Genomic DNA, 16,441 nt, shown 5'->3' on the forward strand with positions numbered 1-16,441 from the left:
TGGGGTTCTATGGGCGGGACCCTAACCCAGCCTGCCTGCTCCACCAGTGAGGGGGCTCTCCACAAGTCCCAGGGCCCCCAACCAGGTGGGGGCAGGGGGACAACCTTCCTGACCTCCCCCCGCCAACTGCAGTGCTGGGTGGGACAGGACCCTCGTACCCACAAGTGCTGCTAGAGGCCTGCAGACCTGGGAACCGGGGCTGGAGGAGGGTCACTGAGGATTGAGAGGTTGACCTTGCACATTCACACGACGTGTGTGAGAGCACTTACCCCATGTGCACTCAGTTCAGGTGCTTGGAAGCACTTAGTTTACACAAGCACTGTCTTCTGGAGCCAGCCAGGTCTGGAAGTGGTCGGTTCCCAGCAGAAAAATGTGGTATGGGCAGGCCACGCTGTCCTTGTCCCCTAGGTGGGCTGGGACCAGGGATCTGCTGGGTGGCAGGACAAAGGTCTGTGTCCCAGAAGTCCTGAGCCCTAAGAAGGAACCTGGAGGAGTCAGAGCCCACATGTGTGTGGGGCCCTGGCTGAGTGTGTGCTGTTTATCGAGCTCAGCTGCGTGCCCAGCATGCTGGAAGATGTTTCTCATAACCTTATGAGGTAGGTGGTGGCAGCCCATTTCACAGATAGGGAAATGGGGTCCGAGTGGTCCCATCACTTGTCCAGGCCCAGCTGCCTCTGCCCTGCAGACTCGCTGGGGGTTGGCTGGCCACGCTGGAGGAGATCTGTGGGGCTTGCTCCTTGTGGCCAGAGTCTGCAGGCAGTGTGCCCCAGCCAGGCCCCAGGGCTGTCAGTGGGACTTGAGGGTCACCTCCACAGGAAAATGGTCACTGATGGTCAGGGCCTGGAGGGTGAAGGGGCCAAGCCTGAGACCCTGGTGAGCAGCCAGTCCCTCAAGCACCACCCCGGAAAACTGCCCCCCATCCAGGAAGGGGCCCACTGGGTGTCCAAACAAACCGCTGCATCTGGGGGGAGGTGTTGACGTATACGCCAGGTGTGGCCTGTGGGTGGGCTGGGAGCACAGTCTCAGGACCCCACTCCAGGGACGAAAGAGCTTCCTGCACTGCTACCCCAGGTTTGTTCCATTTGGCCAGACCTGAACCTCTAAGGGCCTTTTCTAGAAACGCTAGTGCAAGGAGGGGAGTGCCTGATCCCCTGAGGTTGGGATCCGGGTCCAGCACTGCCCTCGCCCCCTGTCCCGCCCCGGCCCCAGCACTTGCCTGAGTCTGGTCCAGGCCGAATTCCTCCTGGAAGTCGTGCACGGTGGCTGACTGATGCTTCAGGGTCTTGCGCAGGTGGGAGCCGCAGACCACGATGCGGTCGTAAGCGCAGTCCGAGTTGCCCACCGTGGTGTCGGCGCTGTCCGGTATGAGCCACTTGAAGACCTCGCTGCTGCGCAGGCGGATGGCCGGCCAGTCCTGCGCCCTCACGTATTTGCAGTCGGCGTTGAAGTCGCCCAGAAACAGGATGTCCTGCGGGGCACGGCGGGAGCCGGGTCTGAGACTCTGTGGCCAACCCAGGAGCACGACTCCCTCCCGGGTGGGGTCGTGGGGGCGAGGCGGGGCCTTGCGGACGCGGGGCGCTTACGTCGGTCCCCCACTTGTCGATCACGTCCAGGTACACGTCGTAGAGCGCGTCGATCTCGGCCACGGCATGGTGCGGAGCCGCGTGCAGCGGAATCAACACGAACTCCTTGGCGGCTGCAGGAGGAGCTGGGTGTCAGGGGCCGGAGGAGGGGCGGGGCCTGCGGGGGCGGGGCGGGGCGGGGCGGGGCGGGGCCGGCGGCGGCGGGGGGGGCGGGGCCTCACCGGAGCTGGGTGCCGAGAACTTGACCACGAACGGCTCCCGGCTGAAGGCGTCCTCGGCGTCCGGGTACTGGTACGTGTCCACGACAGACACCGTGTCCTTCCTGGGGGCAGGGGGTAAAGGACGGGTGGGCGACGTGAGGGGGACCCCCGCTCCGCACGCCCCGCGGCCCCTCCCCTCACCTGTAGACAAACAGGTACATTTCCTTATACTGGTCCCGACCCAGGGGCTCACTGCTCACGAAGCTGTACTCGTGCTTGGACACGCTGCGGAGATAGGATTCGGGTCGGGGGTCAAGGCATCGCTCCGAGACCTGGGGTCTGGGCCGGGGCTTGCCACACTGGGCCCTGCCCGCCGCACCTGTTGATCTGCTCTATGAGAGCGGACACGGCGCTCAAGTCGGGGTCTCGCACCTCCTGCACGAGCATGACGTCATAGCCAGCCAGGATCTGGGGGAGGAGCCAGCAGGTGCAGGGTCAGGCGCCCCGCAGATCAGCCCGAGGAGCCCAGCCGGGACCCCGCCACAGGCCCCCAGCCTCACTTGCGCGATGACGCCGCCGCAGCCCGGGTCCGACACTTTGCTGTCTCCGAAGCTCTGGATGTTGAAAGCTCCTATGCGCAGCGCCTGGGCTCTGGCAGCCTCCAACGCCCAGAGCGCGGCCAGTAAGGTCAGGGGCCCGCCCATGGGCGGTCTTAGAGGGACAGACACGGCCGGGTGTGAGCGCAGACCTGGAGTGGGACACACCAGCCCACTCTTCATCTTGTCCCTGTGAGCCGGGGCAGGCAGGTTCTACTGCCTACAGTCCGCCGGCAGGAAGGCATCTCCACCGGGTGCTTCTTTCCAGGTCTCCCCAGGGTGCTGCTGGGCTCACAGCCTTGTCCATTCTCCTCCTCCATGGGGAAACTGAGGCCCAAATATTGGGAGTCCATTCCCATCCAGCCCCCGCTCAGCACTCCCACACCGCACTCACCTGAGGGCTGTGGATAGACTCAGGATCTGGGTCCCAGTAGAGGTCTGAGGTTCAGGCTAGGGGTGTGTCTGTGGCATAAGACAGACTGCACGGGCTGGTGCAACAGCAGCGCTGGTGCCCGGGCTCCAGGGGTATTTGTAGCCCTGGCCCAGGGAGGGGCCAGACTGCCTGTGTCCCGCCCCCTCCATGAAGCTGGTGGCTGTACTCCTGGTTCTCGCCTCTCATTCTACAGAGGACTGCCCCCCCACACACAGGGGGAGGTGGGGACAGCGAGGCAGGACATCCACCCTGAGACTGATCTGGGGCCCCCACATCAGAACAGGGGCTTAGATGGCTCTGCCAGCCCAAGAGCTGCATCGGGACTGGAAAAGAGGGCCAGCCATGCCCACAGTCCAGGGCTTCCTCTTGTCCCCACCCCCGAGAAACTAGGTCGCCCAGAATCTCCTTCAAGCTGCATCCCCGCAGGGAAACGAAGGCCACCCAATCAGGAAAGACCAGCCCTGTTTACAGCCCCGCATCTTCTGCTGCTTCTCCATGTCATCACTTCAGGGATAAAGCCAAGACTCCTGGCTCTCCCGGCCTCATTCCCCAGCAAGCAGCATCCCCACCCACCCACTTTGATGGGCCACAGGAAGTGGGGGTCACGGCTCCAGCTGAGCAGGGCAGAGGCAAGAGGCTGCCTGTCCACATGCCAATGACACCCACACATCGCCAAGGTGCCGCCAGCCCCATGGGAACCCTGGGTGGACTGGCCAGGCACCAGAGCCTTGAGGGTGGCCTGGGCAGGCAGGGACTGCCCTGGGGGGAACTGCCAGACACCAGCCCCTGAGGCTGCTAATGCCACAACATCACAAGCGGTGGATTTTCACATTTTATTGTAAAGCAACCAAAAACTCTATTTACACTCCCGTATCGCCTCTCAAAGTCTGAGTTCTAAGCCCCTCTTGCCTGTACTCAGCCAGGCAAGTACGGGCAGGGAACCCAAGGTCCTCAGCTCCTGCCCCAGACCGGCCCGCCAGCCCCTGCAGGTGCCCGTGCTTAGACAATGACCGTCTGCACCTCAAGCTGGCCCTCTGGGGAGGCGATAACTAGCTCGCCAGCATGCTCCAGGATCTCAATGTCCTCGGACGAAACCATGGTCACAGTGGCCTGCTCGGCGCCACTGGTGCCCGAGCGGGCCGTGAGCACAGTGCCCTCGCTGATGGCCGAGGCCAGCGTCATGGCCACCTGCTCCGTCAGGCTTTCGGGGGTGGCGATGGTGATGGTGTCGGCAGCGGCCGCCTCCGGGCCCAGCCGCGCCTCCTGGTCCATGGTCACGTTCTGCACGATGATCTGGTGCCCAGCGCTGGCCTGGTGCACTATCTGCTGCACCACCTTCATGATGTGACTGTCCACCTGTGGTGGCCCATGGCTCAGCCCGAGTCCGAGGAGCGTGCCAGGCTGCCCCTCCGCCCGTCCCCCAGCCCCTCACCTCCGTCTGGGTGCCCTCGATGATCTCTGTGGCTTCGCTGGTCTCTGCATCATCTGCGGTGGCCTGGATGGGGGTCAGAGGTCAGCCCTGCCCTCCCCAGGCCTCACCCCAGCCCGGCGGGCCCCCGCCCACCTCAATGATGTACTCCTGCGTGTCGGCTACCACGGATGAGAACTCAACCAACACAGTGTGTGGGTCGTCGGTCAGGACGGCGGCGGCCGCAGTGGGGCTCTCCTCGGACACCAGCAGCTCCTCCACCTCTAGCAGGCAGCCCCCTGTGGCGGAGAACTCAGTCAGTCAGTGCTGGTTGTGGGCATCCCCCCAAACCCCGCCTGCCAGCTCCCGGCCCTACCTTTGGTCCGCAGGTGCCGGTTGAGCGTGCCATGCTCGGCGAAGCCACGGCCACACTTGTAGCACTTGAAAGGCTTCTCCCCTGTGTGATGCCGCACGTGCCGCACCAGCGAGCCCTTCTCCCGGAAGCCGCGGCTGCAGAACGGGCACACATGCGGCTTCTCCTCCAGGTGTGTCCGGAAATGCACCTGCTGGGCATTCTGCGGAGACTGCCCCCCATCAGGGCCGGCCTGGCCTTGGCTCAGCCAGCCCCCTCTGAGGACCCAGGCCAGGGCGAGGGGGCAGGGAACCAGGGACAGAGCGGGCTCAGGGAGTGGACAGCCATGGGCAGGGGGCCAGGACCCACCTTGGTCTTGTAGCGCTTGCCGCACTCAGGACAGGGATAGGGCCGCTCATCTGAGTGGACGCGCCGGTGGCCACGGACGTGGGCGATGGTCTTGTAGAGCTTCCCGCAGTCGCCGCAGCGGAAGCGGCGCTCGTGCACGTGGACCTCCTGGTGCTTCTTGAGCAGGTAGGCCTTGGGGAAGGACTTGCCACACTGCGGGCACGTGAAGGGCCTCGGCCCTGCGGGCATGCTCCACGTCAGGCTGGGACCATCACCCGAGGGCCCCACACTAGCCACTGGCCACCCTGCGCCCGCAGCTGTCCAGGACAGTCACCCCGCCACCCACCTGCATGGCCTCTTTTGTGGGCCTCCAAGGTGGCTGCCGTTGGGAAGGTCTCACTGCACTGAGGGCACGGGTGGGTCCTGGGCACAGACAAGGCCTCGCCAGCCACCTGCTGGGGGACCACAGCACCCCTCCAGCACCCATGGCTGCACCCCATCAGCAGGGCCGGAGTCACACCGAGGCACCCCCACCCTGGGAGGTGGTAAGCAGTTCAGGGGACGAGTCACTGCACACGGTGAGGAGCTTCCCACCGCCAGGATGGCCAGGGAGCCAGCAGTGGCCGGGCTAGCGTGTGACTTGGCACCCCAGGTCCAGCCCCCCTAGAAGCAGCCCACCATGGGGCAGGGACCTACTGTCTCCGCCTGCTCCACCTCTAGCAGCGGCAGTTCCGGGGCAGCGTCTCCTGGCGACTGGGGATTGGATACGGTGGGGGTGGCTGGCCCCAAGGTCCCCTCCTCCCCTGGGGCCCGCTCGAGGACAATGCCGGAGTTCTGCATGGCTTGGTGCAGAAGGTTCTCTCGGCCACCCTCACTGGAGCAGGGAAGCTCCTGGGGGCTGGTGGGCTGCAGGGGAGGCAGAGGGAGGGGGCTGGCCAGGCAGTCCAGCACTCGGCACCTCCTGCCAGCTCCACGGAGGGCCACCCCAGGGCCCCATGCACACCTAGCGCCTTCACGTGGGAAGGCTCCCTGCACCTGCCCTGGCCCCCAGCCCACTCCCCCTCACCACTCCCGGCCACAACCTTGGTCTCTCATCTCCCTTCCCCTGCAACCAGACCGAGTGCCAGGAAGGCAGCCCCAGGTCAGTCCCATTCCTAGCGGAGCTGGTGCCCAGAACAGGGCCCGGACTGAGCAGACAAGGGCTGCCCCTGACCTGCCCCCACCTCCGGGGTGAGGGCCTTCATGCCCAGGGGAAGCTCTTGCATCTGGACGTGGACTTCATGGATGACGGTGCCCTTGGCATCTGTCACCAGGTGAATCACCGGCGACGTCTCCATGGGCTCACCTGCCACCGACGATGGGGTGACAGCCCCCACAGTGGAGGCACCGGACCCTTTAAGGCAGAATCAAGAGAGCCCATGAGGACACATGGAGCAGGGTGTACCGAGAGCAACCAGGGCCGGCCGCAGAGGCCCCCAGGCTGACCTGCGGGCACGTCCTCTTTGCCGACGACCACGTCTTTGCTCATGCTGAAGCGGATTTTCTCTGTACACGGGGTGAGAGACTTCAGGTGCCGGGTCAGTGCCCCCGACTCCCGGAAGCTCTTCCCACACTTGGCACACTTATAGGGGCGCTCGTCTGCGGAGAGAGCGGTGTCAGCCCCGGCCTCACATCTCCAGGAGTCAGGGGCCACAAAGCCCAGGAGCCGAGCCCCCGGGGCCAGCGTCAGCGAGCTGAGGCTGGCTCACCTGTGTGCCTCCGGTGATGCCGGATGAGCGAGCCTTTGGTCCGGAAGGAAGCCCCACACAGTTTGCATTCATGGTCCTTGCGGCTGCTGTGCGTGACCATGTGGGCCTTGAGGATACTGCCCTGTGTGGGAGGGGTGGCAAGGCTCAGGCACCGCTCAGAGAGGGAGGGGCCGGAGGCCCGGCTCCCCACTGGCGCCCGTGGCCCCGGGGCCTCACCGTCTTGAAGGTCTTGTGGCAAAGCATGCACACGTAGCGGCCATCTTTGTTCACCAGCAGTTTGACCTGGGTCTGCTCGCCCTCTGCAGCGAGCCCGGGCCCCCGCCGGCTGGGGCTGCCTGGGCCCTCGGCCACCTCGCTGTCCCCCGGCTCCGCCTCTGAGGCCACGATGACCTCTTTGATGTGTCCACCTCCTGAGGAGAGGGAGAGTGCCCTGAGCCCCGGGATCCACCAGCCCTGCCGCCCTCGGATGGAGCCTGAGGACCCTGCTGGGGTCAGGGGGTTCGTCTCAACTGACTCCAGCCCAGCACACGTCACCTGCTTGGCCAGAAGGGATGGCGGGAAGGGATGCTCAGACTCCATGGGGCAGCCCAGAGGAGCTCCAGGCCTCTGGAACACAGTTAGCCAAGATGTGAACACAGATGCCCTGCCCCCAGCAAAGAGGCACACAGGACAAGACATGCACAGGCTTCCTGCTGTCCCCAAGGGCAGCCGAGCACCGGTGCAGAGGCAGTGAACAGGCCAGCCTACCTCCCTGGTTCCTGCTAACGTGAAGAGGAAACACCCCTGAGACTGCCCACCAGCATGGGTTTCAAGGCAGGTGGGCCAGGGACCCGCCTGGAGAGTGATCACTCCGGACACACCTGGGACAGTCAGGGCAAGGAAGCTGGGCCTTTGCAGTTGGGCCTTTCAGCTCTCGTGGGTGTTGAAGAAATATGACAATGTTCAAAACTAAGCTGTAAACATACTTCATTTCTGCTCAGGAAGATGACGTGTGGAAAACGGCTATGAAGCCGCTTCTTAGAAACCATCTCACTCAGGCCGGCGTCGTGTTTTGACAAGCCATTCTTCCAAAACAGAACGGAAGCTCCGTGACTCAGAAACAATTAGGGCATCTGGCACTCCTGCGGGGCTGACAGCCTCCCTCCACCCCAGAGGCGAATTCCTAAAAGAACAGGGCCTTCCGCCAGGCTCAGACCTGAGTCTGAGTGTCACACAGCAGATGGAAGGGTTGGAGAAGGGCAATCGTGGTTGCCCCGGGGCCAGAGATGAAAAGCAAGTTTGGTCCCAAGGAAGAGGCAGGGGACCTGGAGTGAGTATCTGAAACCTGTGTGGTCCCCGTGAACCATGCGCCGGTCCTGCGAGGGCTGGGAACCATCCTAGGATGATGCCAGCAGCTGGCGGTTCAGGACTCTGGCCTGGGCTCCAGATCATTGAGCCAGGGGGACATCTGGGCCACCCAGGACGTCTGCAGAAGGGAAACTCCCGGGGGCAAGAGAGGCAGAGGGTGCCCGGAGAGGAGCCCCTGGAGTGTAGGGTTGGGCCAGCTGGAGGCTGGGTGGCAGGCAGGGCTTCCAGGGTGCCAGAGCCTGGAGGTGCTACCTGAATCTAGGGCATGCGTTTCCCCACATGACACCCTCCCACCCAGAAACCAAATGCCACATCAGGGCTGGAGCCCAGCCCTGCCCCACACGTCCACACTCCTGTCCTGGAGGAGCGGCAGGCAACCGTCCTCGTCCACAGGAATGTTGGGGGAAAGGCGGCATGGAAACAGGGACAGGTCCCACGGCCTCCCTGGAGAGAGGGAGGCTGCCTGCTCTGAGGTCCCCGTCCCCCAGGCCACCTCCACCCCTCTTCCTGCCCCAGCTGGTCCCCAGGGCCTCCCAAGGCCAAGTTCTCCTCATCACCCAAACCTTCCTGTCCAGCTACCGACTCGCGTACCTTCCACAGCCCCTGCCCATTTCCTTCCCCACCTCCAGTGGCATCAGGCCAACCCAGCCTCTCTGCTGCCACGCTCACACCCAGCCACCGGGCCCCTCAGGCTGCCCTTTGAATGGCCCAGCGGCACGCTCCCTGTCCCCTGTAAAGGAGCACGTGACCCCACCCAGACCTCCCAATGGCCCCTCCCCTCCTGCACATCAATGAGACACTTCGGCTTTAAAAAAGCCATCAAAGATCGTGACTTGGCGTTGCACGCTCTTAACAGCCAAAGCCGTGTGGGAAGCAGGGTGGGAACTGCTGGAGGGAGGAAGCGCCAGGGAGGTGACGGCCAGGGCCAGGCAGCAGGTTGGGGCTGAGCCAGGGCGCCCACGCACACCCCAGCCTGACCCTCCAGAGCTGACGGTGGGTCGGGAGCAGGCACCGGGGCCAGGGTGAGGGCTGGCAGAAAAGTGGGGAAGATTCTGGAAGGACCAGGGCAGAGAGTCTGGGGACACAGCAGGGGAGAGCAGCCAGCTCGTGGTCTGTGCACAAAGCGAAGCTGCCCCAAGGCCCAGCATTCCCTCGGGGCTGCCAGTCTCTGGCTCCCCTTTCAGGGCAGGGCGGGGCCTGGTGCGCAATGCTCGCTCCTCCGGCAGGCCCTACCCTGAGAAGGCGCACACAGGGCCCAAGCCCCTCCTCAGCCAGGCCCCGCTCCCAGGACAACAGACGGGCATGGGCAGCAGAGGTCCCAGCCCTGCCCACAGACGACTACTGGATCAGTGCTGAGAAAGCCGCGCGTGGACAGCCACGGTGGGGCCAGACCGGCTTACCAACTATGTCAGGCGAGTGGTTGATGTCTCCTGCGAGTGTGGCCGCCTCCACCACGATGTGGGCCACGGTGATGGGCTCCTCTGAGCCGGCCGCTCCTGGCGCCACCTGCCATGGGACGGAGGGATGGAGGAGACCCGTCTTCAGGCTCTAGGGCTCAGGTGTGCGTCCACCTGGGGGCTCGCATCTCCCCTCCAAAGCACTGCTACCAGTCTGCTCCCAGCCTGAACCCCTCACCCCGGGCCCAGAGGTCAGCCCCATCACTCCAATGCCTCTGGCCAACGAGGGCTCCACGCGAAGCCCTGAGCAGCCCGGGAAGGACTCCAGGATGAAGTGACCAGAAGCTCCAGCAGAGCCTCTACAGAGAGGAAAGGAGGACTCCCACCCACCGGCCCAGCCAGTAGGTCAGGAGAAAGGGCCCCCAGAGGAAAGGGGCTGGGGACCCTCCCGAAGAAGAAGACACCCCGGGGAGGGGTAGGAAAGACCACAGGGCAGAGCAAGATGACTCTGGGCCCCGTCCTCGGGCCCTCCCAGGGTGACCGGAGGCACTGACTTCTCTCGGACTGTCCTCGCCCACTCCGGTAGGCTTAGGATGTCAAAAGCGCGCAGCCCACGAGGGCGCCACGGACCTCGTAAGACTGTGCACAGCTCCGGTACACACGGCGTGCAAACAAAGGTGGCCGTTTTCACGACAGAGCCACGCTTCGTTTGTGGGATCCCCAGAAACCACATGTATAGGCCAGGAGGGCAGACAGAAGGACAAAAGCCATCGTGATGTCCCTGAGTCAGGATGGGCCTCAAGGAAGGAGAGACCCCAGTCCCCAAAGCGCGGGCTCCACACAGAGGCTGCTGAGCAGGCCAGTATCCCAGGCCGACCAGGGGAGCCCAGAGCACCCCCAAGCCACGACCGGATGCCACCCTCTGCCCGCCCTCATGTCACAGGGACCCAGCTGCATGGGTGTGTCCTGCCACGCCACCACCTCCTCATCTTGCTCTCAGATGAGGGGCAGGGACGTGTGTGCACACCTGTGTGCGATGGTGGGGGGGGCTCACCTCCCGACCCAGCAGCGCAGCCGCCGGGGTGGCGGGCAGGGCCTCCTGAGGCGCCCGCTGGCAGGCCTTCTGGAGCTTGTGCTGAACGAAGTTCTCCAGGGCGGTGAACTCTGCCTGGCAGCGGCCGCATCTGTGTACGTCGTCCTCATCTGCAAGGTGCCCACGGTCAGGGGGACTGGGGGGGTTCCAGTCCTAGGCACACCCATCCAGGGGTGGCATTAGAACAGGGGCCCACCCCAGGGAGAGTTGCATATGGGAGGAGGCAGCCCTGACCATCCACTTGGGCATCAGGGTCCAAAGCCCCTACTTCAGAGAAGAGGGCAGAGAGGCCCAGGGAGCAGCTGGGAAGCAGGGGGATTCAGCCATGCTGGTTTGGGAACGGGGGAGGACCCGGGGTTCACATGTGCCCTCGGGCAGCTCAGCAGCCATGTCTGGGTCTGTTTCATCATCTGTAAAATCGGCCTACTTGGTGTGTGTGCAATTCCAGCTGAGAGGCCAGCACCCAGCAAACACGGGACAGATGAGGCGCCCTGACCCACACCCACTCTTTTCTCACTCTGACCTGACGCTTCACTGGTTCCAAGCGGGCAACACCTCCCTACCCTGGTGAAGACGCCTAGGGGGTGCTTCCCAGAGGGGCTCCACACTCCAGGGCCAGGGGCCATTGCCCCTGAGCCGCTCACCATTGAGGCTTACCAGCCAGTCCCCGCCCCAGGTTCTGCAGGAGGACTTCTGGCTCACTGAGTTCCCTACAGTGTGCCAGGCACCTCCCTGGGGATATCACCCAATCCGACCAGCACCCTGAAGAAATGGAAATGACTATTCCCACTCCAGAAAAACAACTTGAGATCAAGGGTACCCTGCTGTTGAGTGTTGGGGCCAGAACCTAAACTTGAAGGTCCACCCCAGACACCCTGCTGTTTGCACCACAGGATGGGAGATGTTCCTTCTGCTTTTGTAAGAGTCTATCCATTCCCACCGCCTCATGTGCAATCCCACTTCAAGGTCAAACCCAGGCTGGAGCACAGAAGGAGCCCAGATGATGCCTACTGGATTAATGAACAAAGGGCCAAACCACAGCTGAGACTCGCCCACAGAAGGCCACCTGGCAAGGGCGGTCACCCCTCAGATGGCACACAGTCACCGGCCAAGCACTGAGGTGCCTCCACCCTCCTAATCCTCCCAGCCCACTCACCGAGTCTGACTCGGCACCAGCATGTTGCCATTAAAGGAATCCTCGCCGCAGAGGGGAACACTCCCAGCCCTGTAACCCTGAGAGAAAGCCCTGGGCAAGCCCAGCAGGGCATAGCAAGCTCCAAAGAGACCCCTTGGTAGGTGGTACTGCCCCTATGCAAGCTGGAATAAGAAGGAGCAAGGAAAGACGTACCGAGAATACAAACCCTGTGGGAACAAAGACCACCATCCCAGGATCACCAGCCAACCCCTGCCTGCCTGGCCCAGTCTAGAGTCTCCTGGGACAGGCTCAGAGGGCAGAGACCAGAATTCTGGCTCCAAAAGTCATCAGCGCCCCTGTGAATGCAGCCCTCAAGGGTCCCCAGAACTGCTCTCAGAGATGCACGTGCATGCTCTCCTTTGAGTCTCACCACCATCCTACCAGAGACAGAGCCCCAGAAGTTAAGGGAGTGTGTTGAGGGGTCACACAATCCTGGCATCCAAATAATACGTGGTATTAAATAACTGGGTGACCTGATCACTTTCACATCTTTGAAGCTCAATTTTCCTCATCCACGAAATGGGAACAACAACAATAACAATAATGGCATCTAGGGCTGGCTTGAGAATGAAAAAGGCTGAGGCAGGATGAGTGCTCCGTACATTATCGTCAACACCGGTGTCTCCATTCTGTAAGCGGAAATGGAAGTATGTGGTCACCTGCGCAAGATCAAACAGCTAGAACGTGGCAGGTCTGGGGCTGGGCGGCCTGCACCTTTGCAGCACTGGGCTCTGCCACCTCCCTGTGGGTGCGGGAGAGACCCGAGGCCCCGCCCACCCGGAGCCTCAGCCACACCCCGGCTAGGGCCCTGGTGGCCTGTCAGGTGAGGTGGGAGGGGGCGCAGAGGAGGGCCGGGCCCTGTCTAGACGGCCCCAGCGGGGCCGGCAGGCGGCAGAGCCTATTACCAAAGTCTCCACGGACAGCCCGTGTGGCTTGGACATCAGTGAATATCCGCGGTGGGCGCTGGAGCCCACACCGGTAGTGATCGGCGCCCCGCAGGGTGAGGCCCGAGGGCCTCCGGAAACCAGAGGGCTCGTGGAAATCTCTGAGGCGTCCCGCGGAGACCCACGAGGTCTGCAGGGAAGCTGGCCCGGGAGGGTGTGTCGCGCCCGCAGCTCAGGCCGTCGGGGCCTCCACCAGCCAGGCTGAGCCGCCCCCAACCCGGCCGCGCCCGGCCCCGTGCGGCCCTGTTACCTTCCTCGCTGAAGGGCGCCGGGAGGCCGAGAAAGCCACCAGGGGCCAAGGCCGCCGCCGCCGCGACCCCGCCCTCGCCCGCTTCCCGCCCGGCTTCGGCCCGGGCTTCTGCCGTATGCGCGGCCGTCACCCGCACTGCCATCGCGCCCTCCATGTCGCAACGCGCCGCAGGAAGATGGCGGATTTACGACCGTGTCGTCATAACAACGGGCCGCGCCAAGGCGAGCGAGCGAGAAGAGAGTAGGACGACGGGGCGGGGCCAGGGCGGGTTTGACGGGCAGGCGGCGGGGCACCTTGCGAGGGTGTGGCCTGGAGGCGCAGAGGCCCGACCAAGCGTTGAGACATAACATCGGGCGGAACTGCCAGGAGAGGTGTGATTAGGGTGCAGAGGACTGACAGGCGGGGGGGCGGAGCCAAGGGGCGAGAGGGGCGGGGCCACGCCTGAATTGAAATGCTGGGGCTGCCGTGCACAAGTGGCATTTAGGCACTAGAGCCTGAGGAGACGGCCAGGTCTCCTGGCGGCGCCTCCTGCTCGGCCCTGAGCGCGTTCAGCTGCCGGGATTCGAGCTCTAGAGGGCCGCTGCCGGGACACTGCCCCAGATCGGACCGGTAGAGTAGTGCTCGCTGCCCGCCTCTGACCCCCTCGGATGCCAGAGCCTCCCTTACTGGTTGACACAGTCCAAGGACAAAACCCGAATTGGGGATGGCTTCACTAACTCTTTCATTCTTTTGTATAGTTTTCAAGTTGTGATAAGTACACATAAAATTTACCGTTAGTGACAGTGCCTTCACAATGTTGTACAACTATCACCACATGTAGTTCCAGAACGTTGTCTTTATTCCAAAAGAAAATCTGTACCCACTGGCAGTCACCCCTCATTGTCCCCTCCCTCAGCCCCTAGCAAACCTCTTTCTCTGTGGATTTGCATTTTCTGGACACTTCGTATAATCAGAATTTTACATATGGTAATGTTTTGCATCCCGTGTCCTTTACTTGGGAGAAGGCAATGGCACCCCACTCCAGTGCTCTTGCCTGGAAAATCCCATGGACGGGGTAGCCTGGTGGGCTGCAGCCCATGGGGTTTCGAAGAGTCGGACACAACTGAGCGACTTCGCTTTCACTTTTCACCTTCATGCACTGGAGAAGGAAATGGCAACCCACTCCAGTGTTCTTGCCTGGACTGAAGAGACTTAGCAGCAGCAGTAGCAGCAGCAGTCCTTTACTTAGCGTGATGTTTTTGAGGTTCATTCAGGTTGTAGCATACAGCAGTACTTCATTTCTTTTGATGGGTGAATAATATTCAATTATATGAATAGACCAATTTTCCCTTTGCCTATTTGGGTTGTTTCCACCTTTTCTATGATTGTAAATGGTGCTGCTATGAACATGAGCATACAAATTTTTTTAATTCTTTTTAAGGTAGTATTTAAGTAGTTTTTTGAAGCTAAGTGTTTTACAGGATTTTCTCATTGAAGATACCAATCATCCCCATTTTGAAAATGAAGAAACTTCAAGAACTGATGGAACACTTGCCCAAGTGCTGGCCAGAGGTCTGTCCAGAGTCTTGGGCTAGAAAGTCAGAGGGTGTGCTCTCTCAGCTTAGTTATTCTCCGTGGCTCAGCTCAGTGCTGGAGACTCAGGTGAGTCCGACCCCATCCCTCCAGAATGGACAGTCTCTGGGGGAAACCAAGCAGGGATACAAGGGCCCGGGCAGAGAGTGGGCAGCTCTGCCCCAGGAAGGGCACCAGCAGAGACATCCCCATTCTGAGGCTGCCCAGCTCAGGAACCCAGGACCCTTCTGCACCTGGCAGGAGCTGGGATGTGTGAGACACAGGTTAGATCCCCAGAGGTCAGGCCAGGGTAACAATGGGGCTGCTTTCTGCAAGGGGTTTGCTCACCGTTGCAGGGGTTTAAGCAGAGGGAGTGACAGTGTTTTAGAAGGATCCTTCTGACAAGCTGGGCAAGGAAGACAGTCTCTGAGAGGGACAAACAGGAGGAGGAGCAGGTGGGTGCTTCTGCTGCAGGAGGCATCTGGGAAGCACCTGAGAAGAAAGGACCAGGACACCTCTCTTGAGGATGTTCTTGGGAGTGATGGGAGAGCCAGCAGCAGAGAGGTAGAGGGAAACCCCCAGAGAAATGGAATGGGGGCAGACTTCAAAGACAGAGCACAGCCTGGGTGTGGGTGGACAGGAGGAGGAGGTGGCCCAGAGGAGACCGACAGCCTGCCCTGCTCCGTGCTCCAGAACCTGTGTGACAGAGTTCTCAGCAACAGGTCAGGGCTCCTGCCTAGTTACTCTCTAGGGGTCAGAAAAGGAAATCCCGATCCGGGAAGCTCTGGGCCCCACTTCAGCTGAAGCCTAGGCAGACAATAGACACAGGAGTTGATAGGCCTGAAGTCCCTGGAAGGCAGAGTGGCCAGGGCAGTCCCTTCCCCAAAGTCTCCCTTCCCCCAGGTGGCCTCCTCTCCCACCCTGCCCTCACATGGGCTCCAGCTGCACACTGTGTGTTTGACTGTTGACACTAGCCTATCTATGGCCAAAGCCTGACAAAAACTCCATCACCCTCCAAAGTGAAAGTGAAAGTGTTCGTTGCTAAGTCCTGTCTGACTCTTTGCAATCCCATGCACTGTAGCCCACCAGGCTCCTCTGTCCATGGAATTCTCCAGGCAAGAATACTTGAATGGGTTGCCATTTCCTTCTCCAGGGGATCTTCCTGACCTAGGGATCGATCCTGCATCTCCTATATTGGCAGACAGATCTTTTTCCGAGAGCCACCAGGGAAACCCATCACCCTCTGTGATCGTGGCTAATCTCCAATCCTCGGATGTACTTATATTTACTCAACCAATCCCACGTTGAGAAGTATTTAAGTTGCATTCTCCCCCCCACCTTTTTTTTTTTTTTTTTTTTTTTGCCACTTCAGTCCCTTTTCTTTGTTTTAAAGAGTTTTTGTTTGTTTTGTTTTGGCCGCAGGTGCATACTGTGGGATCTTTGCTCCCCAACCAGGGATTAAACCCACACCCTTGGCAACGAAGTCTTGTAGTTTTAACCGCTAGACTGCCAGGGAATTCCCTTCAGTCCTTTTTCAATGGCTTCCCCCCCCCCTTTTTTTTTTTGCTTAGCTCATTAGAAAGGAGAACATCTGTGAAAACACAGATTTAATGGCTATTGGTAGTTTCAAATATAATTTAGATCATTTATTTACTTTTGGCTATGCTGGGTCTTCATTTCTGCATGCAGACTTTCTCTAGTTGCAAAGAGCTGGGATTACTCTCTAGCAGCAGTGTGCAGGTGTCTCATTGTGGTGGCTTCGCTTGTTGCAGAGCACGGGCTCCATGGTGCACGGGCTTCCATAGTTGCGGCTCTCAGGCCCTAGAGCGTGGGCTCAGTAGTTGTGGCATGTGGGCTTAGTTGCCCCGCAGCATGTAGAATCGTCCTGGACCAGGGATCAAACCTGTTTCCTGCATTGGCATGCGGATTCCTAACTACTGGGCCACCAGGGAAGTTCTCTAATACAATTTAAATGCATGGACTGCTATGAAGATTA

The 16,441-nt window shown here is 61.2% G+C and overlaps 2 protein-coding genes across 3 annotated transcripts; both read right to left on the minus strand.

Annotated features, from left to right (window-relative positions):
• Positions 1 to 786: 786 nt before the first annotated feature.
• On the minus strand, positions 787 to 2,487 carry DNASE1L2 (deoxyribonuclease 1 like 2). Its single transcript, XM_068968380.1, has 7 exons — positions 2,344 to 2,487; positions 2,163 to 2,251; positions 1,985 to 2,068; positions 1,805 to 1,905; positions 1,584 to 1,696; positions 1,217 to 1,468; positions 787 to 840 (listed from the first exon to the last, which is right to left on the minus strand). The coding sequence occupies exons 1-7, from the start codon at positions 2,485 to 2,487 to the stop codon at positions 787 to 789; spliced, it is 837 nt and encodes a 278-aa protein (XP_068824481.1).
• Positions 2,488 to 3,693: 1,206 nt separating this feature from the next.
• Positions 3,694 to 13,048, minus strand: E4F1 (E4F transcription factor 1). Of its 2 annotated transcripts, XM_068967912.1 has the most exons (14): positions 12,895 to 13,048; positions 10,467 to 10,615; positions 9,416 to 9,521; positions 6,885 to 7,078; positions 6,669 to 6,789; positions 6,406 to 6,558; positions 6,144 to 6,313; positions 5,617 to 5,826; positions 5,267 to 5,375; positions 4,942 to 5,159; positions 4,597 to 4,795; positions 4,377 to 4,519; positions 4,245 to 4,307; positions 3,694 to 4,168 (listed from the first exon to the last, which is right to left on the minus strand). In XM_068967912.1, the coding sequence occupies exons 1-14, from the start codon at positions 13,046 to 13,048 to the stop codon at positions 3,812 to 3,814; spliced, it is 2,346 nt and encodes a 781-aa protein (XP_068824013.1). In that variant the 3' UTR covers positions 3,694 to 3,811. The 2 variants fall into 2 exon arrangements, with proteins under 2 accessions (XP_068824013.1, XP_068824014.1); XM_068967913.1 differs by lacking the exons at positions 4,942 to 5,159; positions 5,267 to 5,375 and having other exon boundaries at positions 4,597 to 4,739; positions 5,765 to 5,826.
• Between the last annotated feature and the right edge of the window lie 3,393 nt (positions 13,049 to 16,441).

This window comes from Capricornis sumatraensis, chromosome 3 (genome assembly GCF_032405125.1).
Source record: "Capricornis sumatraensis isolate serow.1 chromosome 3, serow.2, whole genome shotgun sequence".
NCBI classification, from domain to species: domain Eukaryota; kingdom Metazoa; phylum Chordata; class Mammalia; order Artiodactyla; family Bovidae; genus Capricornis; species Capricornis sumatraensis.